General features: G+C 40.5%; 1 protein-coding gene across 11 annotated transcripts; it reads left to right on the forward strand.

The window, feature by feature from the left end:
• The first annotated feature begins 230 nt into the window (after positions 1-230).
• On the forward strand, positions 231-25,959 carry LOC115385751 (interferon-induced very large GTPase 1-like). 11 transcript variants are annotated; one of them, XM_030087816.1, is made up of 16 exons: positions 231-276; positions 439-512; positions 612-678; positions 1,025-1,098; positions 1,200-1,269; positions 1,404-1,664; positions 6,945-7,018; positions 7,092-7,161; positions 7,261-7,386; positions 8,301-8,374; positions 8,448-8,517; positions 8,617-8,742; positions 11,961-12,034; positions 12,108-12,177; positions 12,276-12,401; positions 19,187-25,959. In XM_030087816.1, exons 2-16 carry the CDS (start codon positions 492-494, stop codon positions 23,908-23,910), a joined length of 6,027 nt encoding a protein of 2,008 aa, XP_029943676.1. In that variant the 5' UTR covers positions 231-276; positions 439-491; the 3' UTR covers positions 23,911-25,959. The 11 variants fall into 11 exon arrangements, with proteins under 11 accessions (XP_029943676.1, XP_029943678.1, XP_029943677.1 ...); XM_030087818.1 differs by having other exon boundaries at positions 12,291-12,401; XM_030087817.1 differs by having other exon boundaries at positions 8,632-8,742.
• The last annotated feature ends 310 nt before the right edge of the window (positions 25,960-26,269 follow it).

Raw genomic sequence — 26,269 nt, forward strand, 5'->3', positions numbered from 1 at the left:
GAGTGCTGGTTTGTTGTTACAAAGGAAAATTGTCTAATCAGTGCCAAGAAAGCAACCATTTTTCCTGTTATTGTAAGTACTGTTATCTTGGCTCAAGTCATTTTTGTGCTGCTCTAAATAGGAAAGTGAAAGTATTTAGCAAGCAGAGGAAAAACAACTGACAGGATGGGTGTGGGACATGATTTAAAAGTTTCTCCATCAACTGCAATCCTCATTCACATCAACTCCTGGCAGACAAGAAGGAGCTACTTTACCATGGACAATTCAAGCTCATAGGTTACAGTTTTATTACTTAAAAAAAAAAACAAAAAACAAAACATTAAACGACAGATTTTCTTCCACTCTTGACGTTCTACTTATTCAATCTTGACTTCAGTTGCCATGTGGATGTGTGCTTTGTCACACTGAATGTGTTTTATTTTTTCCTGTGACTTTCAGTCAGCGGTAGTTTGATCCAGCCCAAGTGTGAGAGGACTGAGAGTGAAGCCAGGATGGAAAGCTCAGAGGAAGAGGTAAGCAAACTACTGCCGAACATAACTGTATCAGGAATAATTTAATGCCATATCAAATTCAGATTTAAAGTAATGATTCACTTTTTCTCATTTAATAAGGAGCTCTCTGAAGCACCGGGGGCTTCAACTGGTCCTGAGATGAGGGAAAAAGACTCTTCTGAAAACTGTAAGATTTCACAGTGCTCAATAATTAAACAATCAAACTTGAAAATGTGAATTTCATAATGTTGGCCTTTAGTAAATTTCCTGTGTGAAGCTGAGTTGCTTTGTGTAATGTATCTGTCTCTTAAGCCATTGTACCTGGCACTACTGTGATCTTCATTAAAAGTGACAGATTTTTAGGATTTTATTCTGTTTCTCAGAGTGGCTGGACTTGAAGCATTATCTATGTATGCTTCTCATCTGATCACTCTCTATGTGACGATGTTTGACTCTCTCACTTCAGTGAGACTTTCTCAAGTCATGGGATGGACACTTCTTCACACTGAATGTCTTTTTTTCTGTTACTTCAGTCAGAGGCAGTTTGATCCAGCCCGAGTGTGAGAGGACTGAGAGTGAAGCCAGGATGGAAAGTTCAGAGGACAAGGTAAGAAAAGTAGAAGGAAACAGAATCCTATCAGACCTTAACTGCTGTGGTGAAAGAATAGTTCAAGTAGTGATGTTTTTTGTTTGTTTGTCTTGAACAAGGATTCCTCTGATGCACCTTGTAGTGCATTTGGTCCTGAGAAGAATAAAAAAGACTCTTCTCGATATGACAGTAAGTTACAGGAGTACAGAACAAACAGCCACATCACCCCACATTGCAATTTCATTATTTTAAAATTTGGATGGGTAAAAACATGACACTGTTTTATTTTTAATCTGTGAAATATTTCTCTGTTATTGTCTCAGAGCGGATCCGTCCAGTCAAGATAACAGTCTCTAACATCAGCAGTGAGTCACTGTCTCTGCAGTGGGACACTCCTGCTGATGAAGTGGAGAGTTTTACTGTGACCTGTTCCACCGAGGGAGAGACTGATCAACAAGTGACCACAGACACCATCAGTGTAACACTCAGCAACCTGAAGCCAGCAGTGTGTTACTCCCTCCATGTTTCTGCACAGCTGAGAGATGGAAGACAAAGCAGGCCGGCCACGACAACAGCTGAAACAAGTAAGTCAAGTATGTTGGATGACAGCAGGGGTGTCCAAAGTGTTTTCAACAGAGGTCTGTTCGACTTCTGTTTCTCATGCCTGAATTCCTTCGTGGTCTCCAAAATAGTCAGCCTGCCAGCTACAGCTCAAGTCTCTTCTCCTAAATCACACCCTCATATATTCTTTTACAGTAAAATCAAAGCAGAATGTCAAAAAAAAAAAGACCCAGAGGAAGTATCTTCATTGAGCCTTATCTCACAATCACAACCCCCTCTGCTTGCAAACCTGAATACGAGAGATGTCTAATACGTTGGGCTTTGACTGAATGTCGACTTGTTGAATGAGAGGTTTGGATATAATGTCATGGTTGGTCTCGTTTGAACCCCAGAGCTGACACACAGAGACAGGTTCGATGAGCAAAAAGGGAGTCATAGCAACACTGGAGTGGACAGACGAGGAGCCAAACGCCAACCTCCGCTCATAAAACATGAAGATAATGCGGAAGTGCAAAAAAGCTGTAATTCCAGGGAAATTCCAGCAGGGGGCGATGATGCTAGTTTCACAGGCCTCAACCCCTAGTTAATTTTGAGTTAGTCTGCTGCTTTTAACTTTTAGGATTTAATAAAGAGTGTTTTAATTTGGAATCACGTCCTTGGTTCCAGTGGATTATTGGAACCTGCAGGTCTTTGGTTTCTTTTTGGGGAATTTTTTTTTCTTTTCTTTTTTTTTGAGATCCTGGTGCAAGTCCCCAGGTGGCGTTGTCTTTGGTTTGCTTTCTGTCCATCCCACCACTCGTTCTGCCACAAGGGGAGTAAGATCATGTCAGTCTGGAAGTTTGAAAGTGCTCCTGCAAAAAGATATTAAGTTTTGAACTCGGACTTTGGTGTCTCTTTTCAAGCTTCTATTTTGACAATGAGAGATTCTAGAACCATGAGAGCAACTGATGAACAAAGCTCTTGACCTCTACTTTAATACAATCTGTGACTTGACATTCTCACCAGAAGGGGCATCACAATATGTGGTCAACACTAAAATTCACCTGTCTGTCAATTTAATTTGTAATGTCAACCCAAATAAGCCTGATCCTGATTTCAACCCTAAATGTATTGAAGGTTTTATGGATCACTCTTCTTTTTTGGGAAAATTGCTGCTTTGAAGAAAAAAGTACAACTCCAATAGTAACATCATATAATGTGATTGAACATGCTCTGAAATATATAGTTCTTTTTTTGGTGTAAAAACTAGGATTGTGTTTATGAATGAATAAAGTAAAATAAACCAAATAAACATCTCAAAATGAGCTACTGTTAAAGTATGACACATGTTGTATGAAATAAGTGTTAAAGAGTCCATCGTATTGTGGTAATTGGTGTGTTTATTCATTTGTAAGTGTTGGCAGTGGGGGTTCGTGCTCACTGTCACAGAAACTATGTTCTGCGTCCGTAGACCAGGAAGTGTATGTTTTGATGGATTCATCCTATCTTCATTCTCCTTCACGTTCAGTTTTTCACTATACGGAATATTTTTCAGTCGGTCCATTTGATGTAATTTTGCTCTTCGGTTTGATCGTCTTTTCGTTCACTGTAGCAGGTAGTGCTGTCTGGCAAGCAAAGACTAACCGCTTAGGCCATCATTTTGACAGTTCCCATAATGCTTTGTGCTTTGGTCACATGATCAAGCAATCTCGGATTTGTGCATAGTTACCTCTGCCAGGAGGTTATGGAATCATGTCGGTTTGTTGGTTGGTTGGTCGGTTAGCAACATTATGGAAAAAGTAATGGACGGATTGCAATTAAACTTTGTGGAAAGGTGGGTCTTGGGCTAACTTAGAATCGATTAAATTTTGGTGATGATCCGGATCACTGTCTGGAACCAGGAATTTTTTAAAGGATTCTTTATCATTGAGAGATAGGGCAGTCTTTCAGATAGTTGGGCAGTCCCGCCGACAGGGGACGTGCGGCATGCGGCGTGGCTTGGTGACTGATTTGACCTGTGGCGGAGGTCTGCGCTCACTGAGTGCCAAATTCTAGTTAGGGACCGAGCCCGAGGGCGAGGTGGCCTCAACTGAGGCCACCTTGCCTGAGGGCAAGGCCTCTATTGTTCTTCGTTCGTTTCTTATTATTAGGGACCGAGCCCGAGGGCGAGGTGGCCTCAACTGAGGCCACCTTGCCTGAGGGCAAGGCCTCTATTGTTCTTCGTTCGTTTCTTATTATTATTATACTGACACCGTCTTTAAACGCAGTTTTGACCCCCTAAACATGCTCAAAAACTCACCAAATTTGGCAGACACCTCTGGACCGGCGAAACATTTTATCCAATTGAAAAATATCCGCTCTCTAGCGCCACCTAGAAACGTGAAAAAAGCCCACCGTAACTCGCAGGAATGTCGCAGAGAAATCAAACCAACTCTCATGCGTTCGTCTCCTTGAGATCTACAAAAAAAGATCTGATATTTTTATGCTAAATCCAACAGGAAGTCCGCTATTTCAAGTTATATGTCAAATTTGATGAAAATCAGCCGAAAATGACTCCTCATTTAAAAATTATCTCCGCCGAGACCGCTTGTCGTGGAGATGTCAGAGTGGTGCCAAATAAAAGAGGATAAGTGTCTCTCACAAAGTTGTTCAAAACTTTTTCAAAAGTCTCAGGGTGTGGATTTTATTAACCCTTAAATTTTGAAGTCTGAAAACGCACTTGCAACACTACAATGGACAGTGCAACCCGCACGAATGTCGCAGAGAAATAAAATCAACATGGATGAGTTCGTCTCATCGAGCTCTACAATTTACCAAGAGACATACCTATACCTAAATCCAACAGGAAGTCCGCTATTTCCTGTCAAATCAAATGTGCCTCAAAACACTTTTCACTCAAAACCACTAATATGGACTGTTTCACCCTTCACAGTGTCGTACAGAGAAAAAAAAACATATGCACGCGTTCGTCTCATCGAGATCTACAACTTACTTACTCGTACCCATGACCTAAATCAAACAGGAAGTCCATCATTCACACTTTTATTGTACATTTTTGCTCAAAAATCTCGCCTTCTTCATCAATTAAGGCTTCCATGGTCAAAATTATAAGTCTGAATGCTCTGAAAACTTGACAGATGTAAAGACAACTAAAATGCCTATCAAAGTTGAGGGTGTTTTTTTCATTTTGGGCAACGGGAATGCCAAGACCAGCTGTTTTTACCAAAGAGAAACTGGTTGTCTGCCGAGTCACACTCTAACATCATGTGACCTACTTAAGCCATATATGGGCATAGAGCCTCTGGGCTGATCTGAGAGCTGCTGTAAAACATTCTGCATGTTGTACCTGCTTTACACAGTAGATGGCGCTCCGTGACCACAAATCACACATGACTGAAGCAGCAGTGCCCCTGCAGCAGCAAGCCACTGAGGAAGCAACACTTGAAACACATTGGAATGATCTAAACAGCTGTCACCCTGCAGAAATATCACCTGATACACACCATACACCTGAAATCAGTCTTTAATAGGTGTATGGATGATGGATGAGGATGAATGCATGGATAGATTGATGCACAGACACACAATGGTATGGAAAGACACTATTCTGACACTCAAATTGATATATTGGTGGAGCACACATGACTATCAAAATAAAAGCCTCAGACCCCCACAAACTAAAAGTCACATTTTTGCAGAAAATGACATTTTTAACAAAACAGCTTCATAATTTCGGGGTAAACAGTATTAGTGGAAGCATGTACTACGTTTCCAAAATACAAGGTCAAAATTCCTTCAAAATAAAAGCCCATTTACAACAGAAAATTAGGTCAAGTCTTGAAAATGGATGTTTGTTGAGGAGCAAGATGGATATATTGGTGTTTGTTAAAGTGGAGCACACATGACTATCAAAATAAAAGCCTCACACCCCTTCAAAATAAAAGTCACTTTTTTTAAAAAATGACATTTTTAACAAAGCAGCTTCCTAATTTCAGGTTAAACAGTATTAGTGGAAGCATGTACTACATTTCCAAAATATAAGGTCAAAATTCCTTCAAAATAAAAACCCATTTACAACAAAATGAGATCAAGTCATGAAAATCGATGTTATTGAGGAGCAAGATGGATACATTGGTGTTTGCTAAAGTGGAGCACACATGACTATCAAAATAAAAGCCTCACACCCCTTCAAAATAAAAGTCACATTTTTGCTAAAAATGACATATTTTTACAAAGCAGCTTCATAATTTCGTGTTAAACTGTGTTAGTGGAAGCCTGTACTATGTTTCTAAAATAGAAGGTCATAATTCCTTCAAAATAAAAGCCCATTTACAACATAATGAGGTCAAGTCATGTAAATGGATGTTTGTGACGGAGCAAGATGGATATATTGGTGTTTGCTAAACTGGAGCACACATGACTATCAAAATAAAAGCCTCACACCCCTTCAAAATAAAAGTCACATTTTTGCAAAAAATGACATTTTTAACAAAGCAGCTTCATAATTTCGGTTTACACATTGTTAGTGGAAGCATGTACTACGTTTCCAAAATGAAAGCCCAAAATCCCTTCAAAATAAAAGGCCATTTACAACAGGAAATGAGGTCAAGTCATGAAAATGGTTGTTTATGGAGGAGCAAGGTTCCCAGTGACCTGGACTTCAGTCATCAAGGTACAAGGACGACCTCAGTCAGGCCACCTTGCCAGAGGGCGAGGTCCCGTCCAATGCCGCTTGCGGCTTTAATTAATGATGAGCTTGTTAAAAGAGCCAGCAGTAAGAAAATAAGTGAAAGAAATGAGCGTGAGACCCAGTGCAAGAGTTGTAGGGCATATATTTGGTCACAAATGAACAAAAGCTGTGAAGGACAGTGTTGGGATTGTTTTCACATTGATCTCAGAACAGCGTCTCTGTGTTTCCATGGTGAGGAAAGACGTGCAGTGGTACAACTATTTGGAGAAGCTGTTGCAGTTTTCTGTCTTTTCTTCTTTTTCAAATCGTCTATGAACGTTTATGTACTCTAAGACAAAATAGTGCATATGGCTGAAATGATAATGAAATTTGTTCCCAGAGAAGTTCAAAATCCCAGTTTATCCAAGGTTGCAGACCGTGGTTAGAGCTGCTCTTTTCAGATGAGAATGTAACCACATAGATTTTTGTGATTTGTGTTTTTCTCAGTTTCTCAGAGTGGCTGGACTTCAAGCACATCTTAACATTCTATATTTGAGGATGTTTCACTCTCTCTCACTTCAGAGAAGTGATTTGCTGATGACATGTGGATGGACACTCTTTCACACTCATGTATTTTTTTATCCGTCTCCTTCAGCCAGAGAAGGTTTGAACCAGACCGAGTGTGAGACGACTGAGGGTGAAGCCAGACTGAAACGTTCAGAGAAAAAGGTAAACAAATTACTGGACATTTAAGACCATGGTAAATTAATAGAGTAATGATAACTCTTTATCATTTAATAAGGAACTCGCTGATGCACCCGAGGATTCACCTACTTCTGAGATGAGGGGAGAAGACTCTTCTGAAAATGACAGTAAGTTCTAAGATTGTCAGAATGACATGAACCAAAAATTCACACCTGTTGCAATAGTATGAGGAAACACTGAAAGTTGTTTTTCTTTTCAACTTAAAGATGTTTCTTCACCAGACCAAAAAAGCCCTGAAGACAGTCAGGAGCTGAACTCTGACCCCAACAGTTGTGTTCACCCACCAGAAAGTGGAACCCAAAGCAAAGCAGCCTCCATGTCAGAGTCAGCAGGTCAGTAAAAAAAAAAAAAAGATACCATGATCCCTTAAACCTGCACTAAGGAACTTTTCAACCTTAATAAAATATTTTAATATCTTTTGTGATGATACTTCGACTTATAACTAGTTAAATGACCCCTCTGTCACGGGCTGAGGGCGTCAGTATTGCTTTCATTTGGACTAAGCAGCTGTGAGGAGGGTGGTAGGAACCCTGCACTCTAAAAAGCTCCAAATGTGCGAACTGCTTTACGGCATGCATCACATCACGATATAACATTGTTTAGCCACCATTAGATTCATTTAGATTCATTACCTTGTCGCTATCCATCCTTCACACAGCCACTGGAAACAAATGAAGGCGAGTTCAGTCCGACAGCATGCCACCGGGAGCAGCAATTTGCGACGCCACGCACTATTCCTCATGGGAACTGTAGTATTCGGTCAGGGAAAACACTAATGCTTTAGTCCACTGGCGCCGCCAAAATCAACGAAAACTGAAAGTTCCTTAGTGTAGCTTTCACGTACAGCCAAATGCTCTTTTTTAAATGTTCACAAAGAGAATACGGGTAATACAAATGAAATATTTAGTTTGTTGTGTAAAGTTTATGGATCACCGAAAATGTTGAACATGTTTTACATTAAGAAATAGTTCAGAAAAGGGACAAACAGCAGCTCTGCAAGTGAATAATTGTTCCCTTAACATTCCCCTTAACTGCTGAATCGGAAGCTAAAAATCTAATATTAATTTCAGCTTTTTGTTTTGTTTGTTTTTTTTTTCTCAGTTTCTCAGAGTGGCTGGACTTCAAGCACATCTTAACATTCTATATTTGAGGATGTTTCACTCTCTCTCACTTCAGAGAGACTTGCTCATAACATGTGGATGGACACTCTTTCACACTCATGTATTTTTTTATCCGTCTCCTTCAGCCAGAGAAGGTTTGAACCAGACCGAGTGTGAGACGACTGAGGGTGAAGCCAGACTGAAACGTTCAGAGAAAAAGGTAAACAAATTACTGGACATTTAAGACCATGGTAAATTAATAGAGTAATGATAACTCTTTATCATTTAATAAGGAACTCGCTGATGCACCCGAGGCTTCACTTGTTTCTGAGAAGAGGGGAGAAGACTCTTCTGAAAATGACAGTAAGTTCTACGATTGTCAGAATGACATGAACCAAAAATTCGCACCTGTTGCAATAGTGTGAGGAAATACTGAAAGTTGTTTTTCTTTTCAACTTAAAGATGTTTCTTCACCAGACCAAAAAAGCCCTGAAGACAGTCAGGGTCTGAACTCTGACCCCAACAGTTGTGTTCACCCACCAGAAAGTGGAACCCAAAGCAAAGCAGCCTCCATGTCAGAGTCAGCAGGTCAGTAAAAAAAAAAAAAAAAAAAAATGAAATAAAACAAATAAAAATACGATGATCTTTTTGCAATGAAATCTGCATTATTTTACAATATCAAGTAATTAAAATATTAGCCTTTCATTTTTAATCAGTGATATATTTCCGGATGATTGCCTCATAGTGTATTCCTCCAGTGACTGTCATGAGTGTTAAGCGTGTGTTTTCGCTCGACGATCGGCACTCTAAGCCCGCCGCTTCATCACTCCACGCTTGTCGCTCGAGTTGAAATAATTGAACTTTTCAAGCGAATTCGCGCCAGGACAGCCTATCAGCGTGGAGGTCTTCGGATGTGCTGACGTAGGGCAGCAGGGCTCCGACCACGCAGAACAGTTGGCATGATGCCAAGGTGAGCGGCTTGCGGTGAGCACAATCTCATTTGTTCACCGCTTCTGGTGGAAACACAGCGTCAGTCTGAAGTAGCGCTGGAACCTGCCGTCCAGGCGCAGCTCCTGCAGAAGACAGTGGAACTCACCGAGCTCAGACCGCCTCCGTAGGGCAGCGTGCATCCAGAAGCGATGCCGGCACCTCGGCCGCAGCCGGAGCTGACTCCTCTATGACAAATACAGCAGCGATTGTGGCAGTCGGAGCCATCTCAATCTCAATCTTTATTTGTAAAAGCACTTCTCATATTCATAAAAACCACGCAAAGTGCTGAACAGTAAAAACAGTCATAAAAACAAAAAAGAACAAAAACCGCACCAGAGGTCAGTATACGCGCGCACGCACACAGACAGACAGACAGCGGGGTGCACACAGGACTGTGGGACAAACAGAAGAATCCTGCCCACTGCTGCTGTGCAGGAGACGGCGATGAGGAGGGCTGTGATGTTTCTGCAGGATGTTCTGTGTTGCATATTTGAATTCACACACCAGCGACAAAACTTGTGCGTCTAGCGTGGCGCGGTGTCATTTGTTGCGCGAATGCAGTCGTGTTAAACACGTCCGGTGGAAACACACTGTTAAGCTGGGATGCTGTGGGGATCTGCGTCATGTAACTGTCTCTCCACACATTGTATTCTGAGAGAGATGCACCTGGCACTGATCTGGTCTTAATTGGAACTGTCAGATTTTGAGGGTTTTTTCACAAAGCTGACGTTGACTTCTGATGCGGCAGTTTAGGGGGAAACAATCGCATGCAGAGCCGCTGTTTGTCCATTTTCTGTACATAAAAAAGGAGCCATATTTGACTGTATTTTTCCTCAGTTAGACCATGTTGGACCGGGTCCAGATCTAAATCCACAACACCTAGACTTCTTTAATCTCACCTCGGTCATCCTATAGGCGCTAAGCATTCATAAAAACACTAAGTTTTGTGAAACCTTTCTTGGATTTGTGAAAATGAAAAGAGGGGATATTTGACTGTATTTGTCATAGCTACAGCTAAAGCCATAACTTTGTTCAAAATGAATCATAGGACCTAACATGATACATCAATGGAAAGGACTTGATCAGGGGAGTAAGATCATGTCAGTCTGGAAGTTTGAAAGTGCTCCTGCAAAAAGTTATTAAGTTTTGAACGCGGACATTGGCGTCTCTTTTCAAGCCTCTATTTTGACAATGAGAGATTCTAGAACCATGAGAGCAACTGATGAACAAAGCTCTTGACGTCTACTTTCATGCAGTCTGTGGCTTGACATTCTCACCAGAAGGGGCATCACAATATGTGGTCAACACTAAAATTCACCTGTCTGTCAATTTCATTTGTAAAGTCAACCCAAATTTAAAGTTTTATAGATCACTCTTCTTTTTTGGGAAAATGGCTGATTTGAAGAAAAAAGTACAACTCCAATAGCATCATAATATAATGTGATTGAACATGCTCTGAAATATATAGTTCTTTTATTGGTGTAAAAACTAGGATTGCGTTTTTGAATGAATAAAGTAAAATAAACCAAATGAACATCTGAAAATGTGCTACTGTTAAAGTATGACACATGCTGTATGAAATAAGTGTGAAAGAGTCCATGCGTAATTTGTGTGTTTATTCATTTGTAAGTGTTGGCAGTGGGGGTTTCTGCTCACTGTTACAGAAACTATGTTCTGCGTCCGTAGACCAGGAAGTGTATGTTTTCATGTTTTCATTGTATCTTCTTTCTCCTTCACGTTCAGTTTTTCACTACACGTACGGTAATGACTGAATATTTTTCAGCCAGTCCATTTGATGTAATTTTGCTCTTCAGTTTGATCGTCTTTTCGTTCACCGCAGCAGGTAGTGTTGTCTGGCAGGTGAAGACGAACTGGTTAGGCCATTGTTTTGACAGTTCCCATGATGCTTTGCGTCTTGGTCACATGATCAAGCAATCTCAGCTTTGTGCTAGTTAATGGTGAGCTTGTTAAAAGAGCAGGTCCTAACAAAATAAACAAAAGTAACAATGAGCATGTGGCCCACTGTCAGAGTAGCAGCGCATATATTTGATCACAAATAAACAACAGCTGTGAAGGACAGTGTTGGGATTTTTTTCACATTGATCTCAGAACAGCGTCTCTGTGTTTCCATGTTGAGGAAAGATGTGCAGTGGTACAACTGTGTGGAGAAGCTGTGGCAGTTTTTTGTCTTTTCTTCTTTTTCAAATTGTCTACAAATGCATACACAGTCTAAGAGTGAATAGTGTGTATGGTTGAAATGATAATGCAGTTTGTTTCCAGTGAAGTACACAATCCCAGCGTATCCAAGGTTGCAGACCGTGGTCAGAGCTGCTCTTTTCAGATGAGAATGGAACCACACAGATTACCAATCCGTGTTCATATCTTACAGCAAAAGACTGGTCCAGTGTGGTCGAGTTATGAAAAATACAGCCAAATGCTCTTTTTTAAATGTTCACAAAGAGAATACGGGTAATACAAATGAAGTATTTTGTTTGTTGGGTAAAGTTTATGGATCACCGAATATGTTTAACATATTTTACATGAAGACATAGTTCAGAAAAGGGACAAACAGCAGCTCTGCAAGTGAATAATTCTTCCCTTAACTTTCCCCTTAACTGCTGAAACTAAAAATCTAATGTTAAGTTCAGCTTTTTGTTTTGTTTGTTTTTTCCTCAGTTTCTCAGAGTGGACTTGAAGCACATCTTAAAGTTTTTTCTTTGAGGATGTTTCACTCTCTCTCACTTCAGAGAGACTTGCTCATGCCATTGGGATGGACACTCTTTCACACCAATGTCTTATTTTTCTGTCACTTTCAGTCACAGATAGTTTGAAGCAGACCGAGTGTGAGAGGACTGAGAGTGAAGCCAGAATAGAAAGTTCCAAGGAAAAGGTAAAGAAATTACTGGACATGTATTACCTTGGTGAATGAGTAAAGTAATGATAACTCTTTATCATTTAATAAGGAACTCGCTGATGCACCCGAGGCTTCACTTGTTTCTGAGAAGAGGGGAGAAGACTCTTCTGAAAATGACAGTAAGTTCTACGATTGTCAGAATGACATGAACCAAAAACTCACACCTGTTGCAATAGTGTGAGGAAATACTGAAATTGTTTTTCTTTTCTGCTTAAAGGCGTTTCTTCACCAGACCAAAAAAGCCCTGAAGACAGTCAGGGGCTGAACTCTGACCCCAACAGTTGTGTTGACCCACCAGAAAGCGGAACCAAAAGCAAAGCAGCCTCCATGTCAGAGTCAGCAGGTAAACAAAACAAAACAAAACAAAACAAAAATAAATACGATGATCCCTTTGCAAAGACATCTGCATTATTTTACAATATCAAGTAATTAAAATATTAGCCTTTCATTTTTAGTCTGTGATATATGTCTGGATGATTGCCTCATAGTGTATTCCTCCAGTGACTGTCATGAGTGTTAAGCTGGGATGCTGTGGGGATCTGCGTGATGTAACTGTCAGTCCACACATTGTATCTTGAGAGAGACGTACCTGGCACTCATCTGCTCTTAATTCCATTCATCCATCCATCCATTTTCTACCGCTTATCCGGGTCGGGTCGCGGGGGCAGCAGTCTCAGCAGGGATGCCCAAACTTCCCTGTCCCCAGACACTTCCTCCAGCTATTCTAGGAGAGTCCCAAGGTGTTCCCAGGCCAGACGCGAGACATAGTCTCTCCAGCGTGTCCTGGGTCTTCCCCGGGGTCTCCTCCTGGTGGGACATGCCCAGAACACCTCCATAGGGAGGCGTCCAGGAGGCATCCTAACCAGACGTCCGAGCCACCTCAGCTGGCTCCTCTCGATGTGGAGGAGTAGCGGCTCTACTCCGAGCTCCTCCCTGGTGACTGAGATCCTCACCCTATCTCTAAGGGAGCGCCCAGCGACCCTACAGGGGAAGCTCATTCCAGCCGCTTGTATCCGGGATCTTGTCCTTTCGGTCATGACCCAAAGCTCATGACCATAGGTGAGGGTGGGAACATAGATTGACTGGTAAATTGAGAGCTTCGCCTTTCGGCTCAGCTCCTTCTTCACCACAACGAACCGATACAACGACCGCATCACTACAGCCGCTGCACCGATCCGCCTGTCAGTCTCACGCTCCATCCGTCCACCACTCGTGAACAAGACCCCAAGATACTTAAACTACTCCACTTGGGCCAGAGTCTCTCCACTGACCTGGAGGGGGCAAGCCACCTTCTTCGGGTCGAGGACCATGGCCTCGGATTTGGGGGTGCTGATCCTCATCCCTATCGCTTCACACTCGGCTGTGAACCGCCCCAGTGCATGCTGTAGGTCCGGGTTCGATGAAGCCAACAGGACAATATCATCTGCAAAAAGCTGAGATGAAATCCTGTGGTTCCCGAACCGGACCCCCTCCGGCCCCTGGCTGCACCTAGAAATTCTGTCCATAAAAATGATGAACAGAACCGGTGACAAAGGGCAGCCCTGCTGGAGTCCAACATGCATGAACGGGTCCGACTTACTGCTGGCAATGCAGACCAGACTCCTACTCCGGTCATACAAAGACCGGACGGCCCTTAACAAGGGGCCCCGGATTCCGTATTTCCGGAGCACCCCCCACAAGACACCACGAGGGACGCGGTCGAGCGCCTTCTCCAAGTCCACAAAACACATGTGGACTGGTTGGCCAACTCCCACGAACCCTCGAGCACCCTATGGAGGGTATAGAGCTGGTCCACTGCTCTCAGTTAGAACTGTCATATTTTGAGGGTTTTTCCGCAAAGCTGACGTTGACTTGTGATGCAGCAGTTTAGGGGGAAACAATCGCATGCAGAGCTGCTGTTTGTCCATTTTCTGTACGTAAAAAAGGAACCATATTTGACTGTATTTTTCTCAGTTAGACCACGTCCACGTTGGACCGGGTCCAGACCTAAATCCACGACACATAGACTTCTTTAATCTCACCTAGGTCATCCTATAGGCGCTAAGCATTCATAAAAACACTGTTTAAGTTTTGTGAAACCTTTATTGGGATTTGTGAAAATGAAAAGAGGGGATATTTGACTGTATTTGTCATAGCTACAGCTAAAGCCATAACTTTGTTCAAACTGAATCATAGGACCGAACATGATACATCAGTGGAAAGGACTTGATCAGGGGAGTAAGATTATGTCAGTCTGGAAGTGTGAAAGTGCTCCTGCAAAAAGATATTAACCTTTGAACTCGGACTTTGGTGTCTCTTTTCATGCTTCTATTTTGACAATGAGAGATTCCAGAACCATGAGAGCAACTGATGAACAAAGCTCTTGACCTCTACTTTCATGCAATCTGTGGCTTGATATTCTCACCAGAAGGGGCATCACAATATGTGGTCAACACTAAAGTCCACCTATCTGTCTATTTCATTTGTAAAGTCAACCCAAATAAGCCTGATCCTGATTTAAATCCCTAAATGTATTTAAAGTTTTATAGATCACTCTTCTTTTTTGGGAAAATGGCTGCTTTGAAGAATAAAGTACAACTCCAATAGCATCATAATATAATGTGATTGAACATGCTCTGAAATATATAGTTCTTTTTTTGGTGTAAAAACTAGGGTTGCGTTTTTGAATTAATAAAGTGAAATAAACTAGATGGACATCTGAAAATGTGCTACTGTTAAAGTATGACACATGCTGTATGAAATAAGTGTGAAAGAGTCCATCTTATTGTGGTAATTTTTGTGTTTATTCATTTGTAACTGTTGGCAGTGGGGGTTTCTGCTCACTGTTACAGAAACTATGTTCTGCGTCCGTAGACCAGGAAGTGTATATTTTTATGTTTTCATTGTATCTTCTTTCTCCTTCACGTTCAGTTTTTCACTACATGGAATGACTGAATACTTTTTAGCCGGTCCATTTGATGTAATTTTGCTCTTCAGTTTGATCGTCTTTTCGTTCACCGCAGCAGGTAGTGTTGTCTGGCAGGTGAAGACTAACTGGTTAGGCTATTGTTTTTACAGTTCCCATGATGCTTTGCGTCTTGGTCACACGATCAAGCAATCCTCAGCTTTGTGCTAGTTAATGGTGAGCTTGTTAAAAGAGCAGGTCCTAACAAAATAAACAAAAGTAACAATGAGCATGTGGCCCACTGTCAGAGTAGCAGCACATATATTTGATCACAAATAAACAACAGCTGTGAAGGACAGTGTTGGGATTGTTTTCACATTGATCTCAGAACAGCGTCTCTGTGTTTCCATGTTGAGGAAAGATGTGCAGTGGTACAACTGTGTGGAGAAGCTGTGGCAGTTTTCTGTCTTTTCTTCTTTTTCAAATTGTCTACAAATGCATAAATAGTCTAAGAGTGAATAGTGTGTATGGTTGAAATGATAATGCAGTTTGTTTCCAGTGAAGTACACAATCCCAGTGTATCCAAGGTTGCAGACCGTGGTCAGAGCTGCTCTTTTCAGATGAGAATGTAACCACATAGATTACCGATCCGTGTTCAGATCTTACAGCAAAAGACTGATCCAGTGTGGTCTAGTTATGAAGAGTACAGCCAAATGCTCTTTTTTAAATGTTCACAAAGAGAATACGGGTAATACAAATGAAATATTTTGTTTGTTGTGTAAAGTTTATGGATCACCGAATATGTGTAACATATTTTACATTAAGACAGTTCAGAAAATGGACAAACAGCAGCTCTGCAGGTCAATTATTTTTAACACTGGATCTCCTGTCGCCAGTTAACTCCTTCAGCAGGTGGTCTATCAAACAGTTAGCCTCCCAGCTACATTTCCAGTCTCTTCTCCTAAATCACATCCTCATAGATTTCTTTACAGTAACATCGAAGCAAAATGTCAAACAGAAGACCCGAGAAAGCATCTTCATTGAGTCTTATCTCACACTCACCACCCGCTCTGTTAGCCAGCAAGATTCTCACATTCAAAAGAAGTCTACAGGTCTGCATCCATTGAAAACTATGTGTATGAAACACGGCGCTTCACCTTTAATCAAACATAAAAAGACCACATGCAGTAAACTACTGTATTTTCCGCACTATAAGGCATTCCTAAAAGTCTCTAATTTGCTCAAAACCCAACAGTGCGCCTTCTAATCCGATGCGCCTTTTTTGCGGAAAATACGGTAATAAAGACCACCCGGTTGTCAGTCCGTTGTCTTGACTACGGTTCCCATAAAGCTTTGCAGCCTGATCACATGAGCAAACAACCAACCCCTGTTCACTTGTGGCTAAGCTAGCCAGTTCAAACAGAACGGAAACAAGAAGCTTCAGGTACATTCTCCACCTCTAACCTGTCGGTCACCAGAATCACAGTTTGACCTCCAGTCTCCCAACCGGGGAGCAGGTGATCTGTTTCACACAGAGATCCAGTGACAGATGTTAAACAGCCTGCATGAAATCAAGTGAGGTGAACTGATGATCTGGCACTGAGTGAAGGAAGAGCTGGAGTCTTTATACTGGTATTTATGAAAATGGATCTCAGGTGTGAAGCTCAGAGGAGTTGGTCCTGCAGACTCAGCCTTCCACAAAAAAAAGCACAAGGAAGAAAAAACATGGGAGAGGGAGAAACACCAAAATCATGACAAAAGCTGTGACCAACAGTGTTTTTAAAAAGATCAATTGGTATAATCTTGAATAAATATAATATCTATGGAAGAAAGATCATCCTTATTGTGTCTGATCTTCCAGGGAGGGAGAAAGTTTTTGTTTTCCAGTTTTAAATCGTTGCTTTGAGTTTTGAAAATGTGGGGATGGTTTTAAGAAACAAACTCTAAAATATAACATTTGTCAGTGCCCGTTTTAAAGGAAACTTTTGATGCCAGGGAGTATTTTGTTTATTGGATGAATATACTATTCAATGAATTTCACTTTTGTTTCATTGCACACTGCACATTTTTATGAGTAATCGATTACATTCACACAACACTGCAGTGGCGGCTGGTGACAATTTTTTTTTTTTTTTTTGAGGGGGGGGGGGGGGGCAAATTACCTTGGAGGCAAGTTGATGCTGCAAACCTAGCCACTTTAATGTCCATGCAGTTACAGAGTTAGGAAGAAAGAAAAACTGTATATAATCAAACATTGTCATCTGTTTTATTTTGAAGAAATGGTGTGTCTGCCACATCCACAGGTCCACTGTTCACTGTATTGGTCTGTGCAACAATTGGTAACCAGCTTACTTACACATCCAGTAATATCAACATTTTCTGTGCAGTCAATTGTCTCAGAAATTATTGCAATAAGTGATAATATTGCACTACACAACAATGTTATTTTGAGATCATTTTCAACAAATATAACATGCCATAATAACGCAAGAACATCCTATCAAAATCAATAAACTTTCACTTCTAAAGAACATTTTATCCAGGAACTAGAAGAAAATTTAAACCACTAAACGAAAATAATTAACAATGGATTCTCAGTCTCATTAACAATGAATGAAAACCAAACACAACCAATGAATTTGACAGATAAACATGGAGCTCTGACTGAAAAATCAGGAAAACTACAATTTAGTACCGTTGTAAATGAAAATAAATAAATAAAAAAAAAATCTAGCAACAAAAATATCCTATAAAGCAGATGCCTCAACAGATCATATGAAATATATGTTCCTTCAGTCTGGGAGAACGAACAAATGAAACTTATTGCAGCCGTCACTTATTGCACTCATTTATTCTTACCGTGCACTTGTAGAGACTTTACAGAATTAACTTTCATTATTCCAGTTCCACTTTAACAAACCATCCTTCTCAACAGTGTGGCTCAAACTACTCTGCCACTGTGGACTTTCGTTAGAGCCGAAAATGCACGAGTGCAGATGAGTGACAACAGCAGTGTCCAAACACAACCAAACAACAGAAATAAAAAGATTCTGATTGTTGATAATAAAAAGTGGGAGTGTGTGTGGCACAGAGCTGCGCCACAAACCCGATTTGTAAGGCACCAATTAAAATGCAGCCTCAAGTCACGTTTTAGTCAAAAGTTTGAGAATCCATTTGTCCTGCGCCCCAGTTCCTCTCCTTCTTTGGAATAATGGCGGGTGGCGACCAACAACTTAGGTGCATACCGCCACCTACTGTATCTCTTGGTAAATGTATCCCGGTGCCCCCAAAACCAGGAAGTGTTATTCATACAGAAATACTGTGAAAAATTATGAAAAAGAAACAATGTAATGCCTTTTATATGCACATCAAGGCTGAAAATATAACATTTTACACGTATATTTTACATAGAAATTATACACTCAAAGTTTTATATTTTCTTAAAATTGTGTAGACTGACTGGCCACAGACTGATGAGGGCGGCGCCCGAGCGCCCCCTATTGACCATCCGCCACTGCAACACTGGAAACAAGAGTTCACTCTTCAAGACCTTGTCAGGTTAAAATTATAACTTCTGCTCCACCGATACAGTTGTTCTATAATTTGAGTTACTTTTTATCTCTAACAAAAACTTTATTGACTGAAATAACAAACAAAATCAAGCCTGTTGAGCTAAAATGAACAAGGTTTGACTTCATGAAAAAAAGTTTAAAATGACAATTATCTTCATTCCCATCTTGAAGCCATTGTGAAACCTCCACATAAAATAACAGGCAGCACTGCTTCAAAAGCAGATAAGTGGTTAAAGTCAATGCACTAACCTCAAAACATTTCAGTGTGAACACAGTTGCAACATCGAAAACAGTGAACTGAAAGATCAACTCTGCAGCATTTATAAACAGGATGCATCGATGTCTGTGTCTGTACTTTTCAAACGGGGTTTAATGATCAAACTGATTCAATTTCAGTATCCACTTTCAACATGTTATCATTGGATCTTATTTCTTTGCCATTTGATTGATATTTTTGGCAACAATCTCATTTAAAAATAGTCATTGGTTATAAATAAAATACGGTTAATGTTTGGTGAGTAGAACATACTGGTGAAGCAATTTACTTTGTTAAATTAATTCATGACTGGCAGTCCTGTGCTTCAATACTCTTGCTGGGAGACATGTCAGTCTTCAAATGGAAAACTACTTGTACATTTGCAGAAATTTTGACCTTTTAATTTATGTCCACAGAGACCCACCTGGAGAGCTTTCTGGAGGATCTGGGATTGGAGCAGTTCTACACACAGAAACTATCACTCAGTAAGATACTTCAGATTGATAAGAAGACCACTGATGATCAACCTGCCAAGTGCAAATCAGACCTCCCATGGTATTTTTTAAAGAAACTGATGATGGTGAATGTAACAGCCAGAAATGTGAAATATACATCAGACAGTAAAAGTGGTGTATCAGGGAAAACTGGGTTAAATCTAAAAAATCTGGTTTCCAGGTTGAAGTCAGCCAATATGTTGAACCCCCTCGACATAATCACTGCTCTCTTTCTGTGCTCTGATGGTTTTGTGCAGCAGGAATTGGCTCTCAAAATGTCCATGTGTCAGTTTTCTGTGCCTCTGCTGCTTCCTGATTGTGATAAAAATCAGAGCACATTGATGGTGCGGGCTTTGAGAGACATTGTGAAAAAGTACAGACCCAAATCACTCTCTGAATCCAAAGGTTTCATTGAAGACAGAATCGTTGTGTCTGAACTACCAATGATCTCTTTTGTGAGACTGGGTGAGTGCTCTTTGTCCAAGTCAGAGATCCTCAACAAGCTCCTGAGCAGCTCTCAGCAGTACCATGACACCTTTGTTCACCACAACATGGACTGTGGAGACAGTCCACGAAGAATATCCAATGGACTGACTGAGATAACTTGGTACCTTCCTTGTGGCAATGAAAACATTGATATTTTCAGCCACCCAGTGGCTTTAGCTAACCTCAGAGGAGACATGGCCTCTTTCCAAACACAGTTCTCCTTTTTGTGTCAAACATCTGCAGCAGTCTTTGTTTTCTTTGATAATCTCGACCCTGAGTGTGAACTACTGACCAACCTGAACAGCAAGTCAGAGATATTCTTAGTGGGAAACCACCAGAGCAGGAACTTCAGTCTAGATGCTCTTGAACAAGTAGCAACTGAAATGTCCTTGACAGATGAAAACATCATTTTGAAGACAACAGACATCAATGAAGCAGACTTTGTCAAACGTCTGAGAGAAGCAGTTACTCATGTAGTTGAGAAAACAAAGAAGAAGATGCGAATTGAGCAGATGGCTGAGGTTGCCCTTAAACTGGGAATCTTGGTGGATGAAGACTCTCCAGAGTATCAGTCTGGAAAGAAAAAAGCAGATGCCATCACTGCTGAAATTCGGGACATCCTGAAGTACAAAGAAGATCAGCTGCCATTGCAAGGCCAGATATGGAAAGACTTGACTTCCTTAGAGAAGGAAGAAGTTCGACTTCGAAAAGTTGGATCTGAAAACATTGAGAAGTACAAAAGTGACCTTCAGTTAAAGAAAAAAAAGCTGCGACAGAAACAAAACACTTCTGGCATTTCCAAAGCAATGACATCCTTTATCAGTGCAATATCAAGCAACACTTTAGAGAGAGGCTTTTTCCTGAAGTGGATGCGAATTAACCTTGATGACATGTCTCGTGTAAAACTGTCTGAACTGAGGGAGCAGTACAAAGACAAGTGCAAGAACTCTGAGAACAATGAAGAGATCAAAGAAATTGACCAACAGATTTCTAACAGTTCACTGGGCACTGAACACTTCTTCCGTGAAATGGGTCAAATCTACGAAGCTTCACTGGCTCTTGAGAAACCACATCCATCACATCAGCAGTTAAACCATCTGCCCAAACTCGGTGCACAGCTGCTACTTGATGGATTTCCACTGGAGCTTGTAGATGGAGATGCTTCCAACATCCCTCTGAGCTGGGTCAGTGATGTTCTCTCTCAGCTCAGTGACTTGGTGGGTTCTAAGAACAGGATACTGGTTGTTACAGTTCTGGGAGTTCAGAGCACAGGAAAGTCCACTCTCCTCAACACCATGTTTGGAGTGCAGTTTGCAGTCAGCAGTGGTCGATGCACTCGTGGTGCCTTCATGCTGCTCATCAGAATTGATGAAGAGCTCCAAAAAGAGCTCAAGTGTGACTTCATGATGATCATTGACACTGAAGGCTTGAAGTCACCAGAACTCACCCAGCTGGACAACAGCTATGAACATGACAATGAACTGGCAACACTTGTTGTGGGGCTGAGCGACATCACCATTATCAATATTGCAATGGAGAATTCAACAGAAATGAAGGACATCCTCCAGATAGTCGTGCATGCTTTCCTCCGGATGAAGGAAGTGGGCAAAAAGCCACAATGTTACTTTGTTCACCAGAACGTGTCTGATGTTTCAGCCCACGACAAGAACTTACGAGATCGGAAGCTGCTTTTTCAACAGTTGAATGAGATGACCCAGGCAGCAGCCAAAATGGAAAAGAAAGAGCAGAACAAGAGCTTCACTGATGTGATGGCGTATGATCCTGACACTGGGAACTGCTACATTCCTGGTCTCTGGACTGGAAATCCTCCAATGGCACCAGTCAACACAGGCTACAGCGAGGCTGTTTATGAGCTCAAGAAAAACATCATCCAGCTCCTGAGAAACAGAGATTCACCTGTTAACAAAGTGTTGGAGTTTAAAGAGTGGATGACAAGTCTGTGGAATGCAGTGAAGCATGAAAACTTTCTCTTCAGCTTCAGAAACAGCCTCGTAGCTGACGCCTACATGAGACTCTGCACAGAATTCAACAAATGGGAATGGGAGTTCAAAAAAGAAATGTACAACTGGGTCACAAATGCAGAAACCAAAATTTCTAATATTGGGACCCTTGCTGCACAATCAAAAATATCTGACTTGACACAATTTCACAGTCAGTTAAAAACTGAAGCTGTCACAGTGATGTCTGTCTGGGAGACAAAACTACTTGACAACGTAACTCAGTACTTCAAGCAAACAGATGGTCATGTCTATCTGGTTGTTGGACACAAAGAAGAGTTTGAAAACAGTGCAAGAAGCCTTCGAAACCAAACTGAGAGGTCTGTACTTGATCAGCTTCAAGCAGCAGTGGACATCAAACAGGGGATGGCAGAGATTGACAGAATTAAAGAAAATCACACAAAAGAAATTGAAAAAGCAGCAAGTGAGCTGATTGAGAAATGTCGAAAGAGAAACGTTCAGATGAATGATGAAGAGCTGGATGAGGAATTCAACAAGATGTGGAATGAAACAGTGAGCAAACTGACTTTTAAACAACAACATGTTACAAATGTGTTTGAAAATGTTTCTTGCCATTTGCGAGTAAATCTTGCTCACAGGGGAAGTTATGCACATGAAATACTAAACAAAACAAGGCTGGAAGATTGTGGGAAGAAGAATTTTAAATATAAAGCTGCGCAATTTTTCAACAAAATGACAGATACAATTTTGAATGTGATCCCGGTTCAAACTCACACCAAAGCTGCACAAGAAAATGCTGATTGTATCATCAAAACTTGTGAAAAACTTGTGAATAATAAACAAAGTCAAAAAAGCAATTACCACAACAATTACATCGAAGAGGTACTCAAGACCATCGACCAGCATCTGGAACAGAATCAAGATCTTAAGGAAGACACACACTTTGAAGTTTCTCTGAAACTGCACATCTGTGGATTTACAGCCAGAAAGTTTCAGAAAATGCACGAAGATTTCCTAGAAGAAAACGATCCTTACAGGTGTCTAAATAAATACAAGGCCAAGTTTTGTTCTGATTTCAAAGATGTGTTTCATAAACGGGATCAGTGCCAGAAGAAAGCTGAAGAGTTTGTCAACAAATGCTTGAAACCTGCTGTTGAAGACTTCATCAATCGTTACCTGGGTCTTTCTATTGTGGATGAAATGTTAAAGAAGCAGGAATTCAGCACACGAGTTTCTTTCCAGTACTACATTTTACTGGATTTGCTTTCAAGGCAAGCCTTTGATGACTATTTGAGCTTCACTTCCTCCTATCAGAGCTTTGTAAAGAAGTGGATCCTTAAAAAAATAAAGGAACATTTTTCAAGTTCCTCCAAAACATCTGAGTTTGAGAAGCAACCTTCAAGTCCTTCAAGTTCCAAAATATCTGAGTTGGAGAATCAACATCTTGAGACAAATGTCAGTCGCATCAATGAAGCCATTGAAAAGGCCAAAACACAAAACAGAGGGAATGTGCAAACCTTTGTGGAGGACATCTGCAAAGACCTTGGTGATAAACTGACCATTTCCCAGGAGGCACTTGGAGCATTTATGATCCTGAACAATGCTGACCAGGACAAGTTTGCTCACTACCTCACAATTTCTGTGAAGGAGTTGAAAAAGACCCTGACAGAGAGGTTCCACAAAACCTCCTTTGAAGACAAACTACAGTATCTCCACATTCAGCCTGGTGGTGAGCTTTTCAAGAGAGTGATCGGATGTGGCAAACAGTGTCCATTCTGTGCTGTTCCCTGTGAGGCTGGAGGAGAAGCTCATGCACAACACAGGGCCTCATTACACCGACCAGACGGTCTGCGTAGATACAGGTGGCGTAAGACAGATAAACTTTCCACTGACATCTGCTCATCTTCTGTTGAAAGTGAAAATCGTTTCCGCTGCAGTCAAACAAAGAATGAATGGCATCCATACAAAAACTACAGGGACATATTCCCTGACTGGGATATTTTTTCAGATGGAAGTCTTGAGGCTTCAGACTACTGGAAATACATCATGACCAAGTACAATGATGACTTTGCCAAAGAATATAATGCAGAGCCTGCTGACATTCCTGAAACTTGGAGAGAGATCACATCTCAGCAGGCAGAAGAAAGCCTGAAAAAGTCATTTAATGTCAATGTCAAGTGAGACTTTTCAGCAACAGCTTCATATTTTGTAAACTATCTTTATCTTTTAACTCACATGACATAAAATTAATTTCATTTACTCCTCAGATATTTAATCACCATCACTTACACTTGAGGAAAAAAATACACACACACACACACAGACACACACATATATATATATATATATATATATATATATATATATATATATATATATATATATATATATATATATATATATATATATGTGTGTGTGTGTATCTACGGCCACTGCTGCACACGAAAGCAGTAATGCGTGCCCAGCTTTAATGGGTTAAATGAGATGTATTTAGATTTTCTTGCTACAAAAAGATGTAATAACAGAGCGACGGCAATATGTGCAACATACTTCTGTGTTCTTTTGAATTGACGTTAAGAAAATAAAAAAGGAGAACTTTTCATAAGTTTTTTGGTTTTTTTTTTTTTTATAGATAATGTATATATTTTACTATATTCAAAAAGAATCGGATAGGGACTCGGAATTGGCAGATACTCAAATTGATAGGGATCGAACTCGGACTCGGTGGCAAAAAAACCTGATCAGGACACATACATATAAACATGTTACTTGAATTCACACCAAACTGGAGTCATGTTTCTGTCCAGCACATTGTCAAAATCCAAAATATGATCAGGTGGAACTCTAATGTACTCCACCTGCTGAAGTAATCATGACTGTGTTCTGAAAATGAAGTGTGATGTGGAGAAATTTGAGCATTCAGTAGAAATGATCAAAAGTACATTCGTTCATGTATCATTGCTCCATGAACATTTATCTCAAAGAACTCTCTAAACATCATGATACTGTATATCAAGTAAGAGAGGTAAAACCATCAGAGCACAGAGGTATTTTACTTTATCAGTTTGTCCTGATCCAATCGCTGTAAATACTGTTATGATCACAATAATCATGAATGTTTCATGATTATTTTGATGAGAAAACATTAAAGTTGTCCTTGTGTCACATTTGCAATTTTCTGTTGCATCTATGGTTTTAATTGAGAGACAAACATTACACTGGAAGAAATCAATTTTAACCAGGTTAAGCTAGTGACATGTGATCTGTTTTGTTTTTTCTTTTTTTTTTTTTGTTGAAAGTCTTATAAATGTTTTTTTGGTTGACTGAGCATGTTAAATTTCCTTTGGTAGAGTTGTGCGATCGTCATGTTTAAGGTCATGTTGACTTTCCATGCTGAGAATTTTAAAGCTGAATATTTGTTGGTGTTCACTCTGATACGACATGCTTTAGAAATTTATATTCAAGGTTCAAAATAAAAAAATGTTGAAATTTGCATCTATAACAAAGTTTGAGTCAATGAAATCATGTCATGTTTGATGAAAACGTTAAATAAATCTGAAAGTTTTTATAGATTTTGAATGTTTTGATCTTAATTCTACATGATGAAATTTTTCAAAGATGTACAGGATCATGTTAAACTGTCAGAATGAATAAAGAGACAAGACGAGCAGACTGGCTATGAATGTCTTTAATGTTTCCCAGATCAGAATCAGAGCATACAGCATACAACTTTTAAATAGGGCTGTCAATTGATTAAAGTATTTATTCGCAATTATTTGAATGATTGTCCATAGTTAAGTCTCGATTAATCACAAATTGATTGCACATTTATTAATCTACTCTGTTTTCAAGTTCTTAATACTAAATACTGTAGCAACCGCGGGGGTCGCTAGGGGCGCTAGGGGCCGCTGCCCCAGTGACTGTGGACCAGGCCGCTAGGCCTTATGGGAAATGGGATTGCTTCGGGCCATTTCAGGGCCTTTTTGTGTGTGTTTTCGTGTTTATTTGCGTTCTGTTTCATTATGGTTGTGTTGTGTTTATTGTTGCCGAGCCGTGGCCGTGTTTTAATTTGTTTTTATTTTCATTTTCTGTCGGACCGTGGGCCAGGGGGGGTGCTGGGGACCTGAGGCCTATGGGCTGGTACTGGTTGTCTTGGTGTGGTGTGTTAAATGTTCCCTTGCTTTAGTTGTTGTTACAATAAAAGCTTGGTTGAGCAATAGAGCAATCTCCACCTCGTCTTCTTGCCTCAAGTCGCCGCTCGACGCTACAATACTCTCATCATCATCGGAGTGAAAGAATATGCTTGCTATATGTAAATGCATGTGCATTGTTATTGTCATAGTCCAGAACAATATCAAATACTGTCCAGAATAATTTCCACAGAACCTCAAACATTCTGCATGTTGAAAAAAAATAGCCTGTAAAGGCAATTTCACCTGAATGTAATGTCATTTAGTAATAATCTGACCATGTAGTATGGGGATAATTTTGTATCTTTATTATTCAATCAATCAAAAAAGGGGGGGGGGGGGACGTGCCC

The sequence above is a fragment of the Salarias fasciatus genome, unplaced genomic scaffold, assembly GCF_902148845.1.
Source record: "Salarias fasciatus unplaced genomic scaffold, fSalaFa1.1, whole genome shotgun sequence".
NCBI classification, from domain to species: Eukaryota; Metazoa; Chordata; class Actinopteri; order Blenniiformes; family Blenniidae; genus Salarias; species Salarias fasciatus.

Excerpts from the sequence above, each read along its gene's own strand:
- LOC115385751 (XM_030087816.1), top strand. The coding sequence starts at position 492 with ATGGAAAGCTCAGAGGAAGAG. Across the intron at positions 7,387-8,300 it reads CTCCATGTCAGAGTCAGCAG|CCAGAGAAGGTTTGAACCAG; the intron begins GTCAGTAAAAAA and ends CGTCTCCTTCAG. Across the intron at positions 12,178-12,275 it reads AGACTCTTCTGAAAATGACA|GCGTTTCTTCACCAGACCAA; the intron begins GTAAGTTCTACG and ends TTCTGCTTAAAG.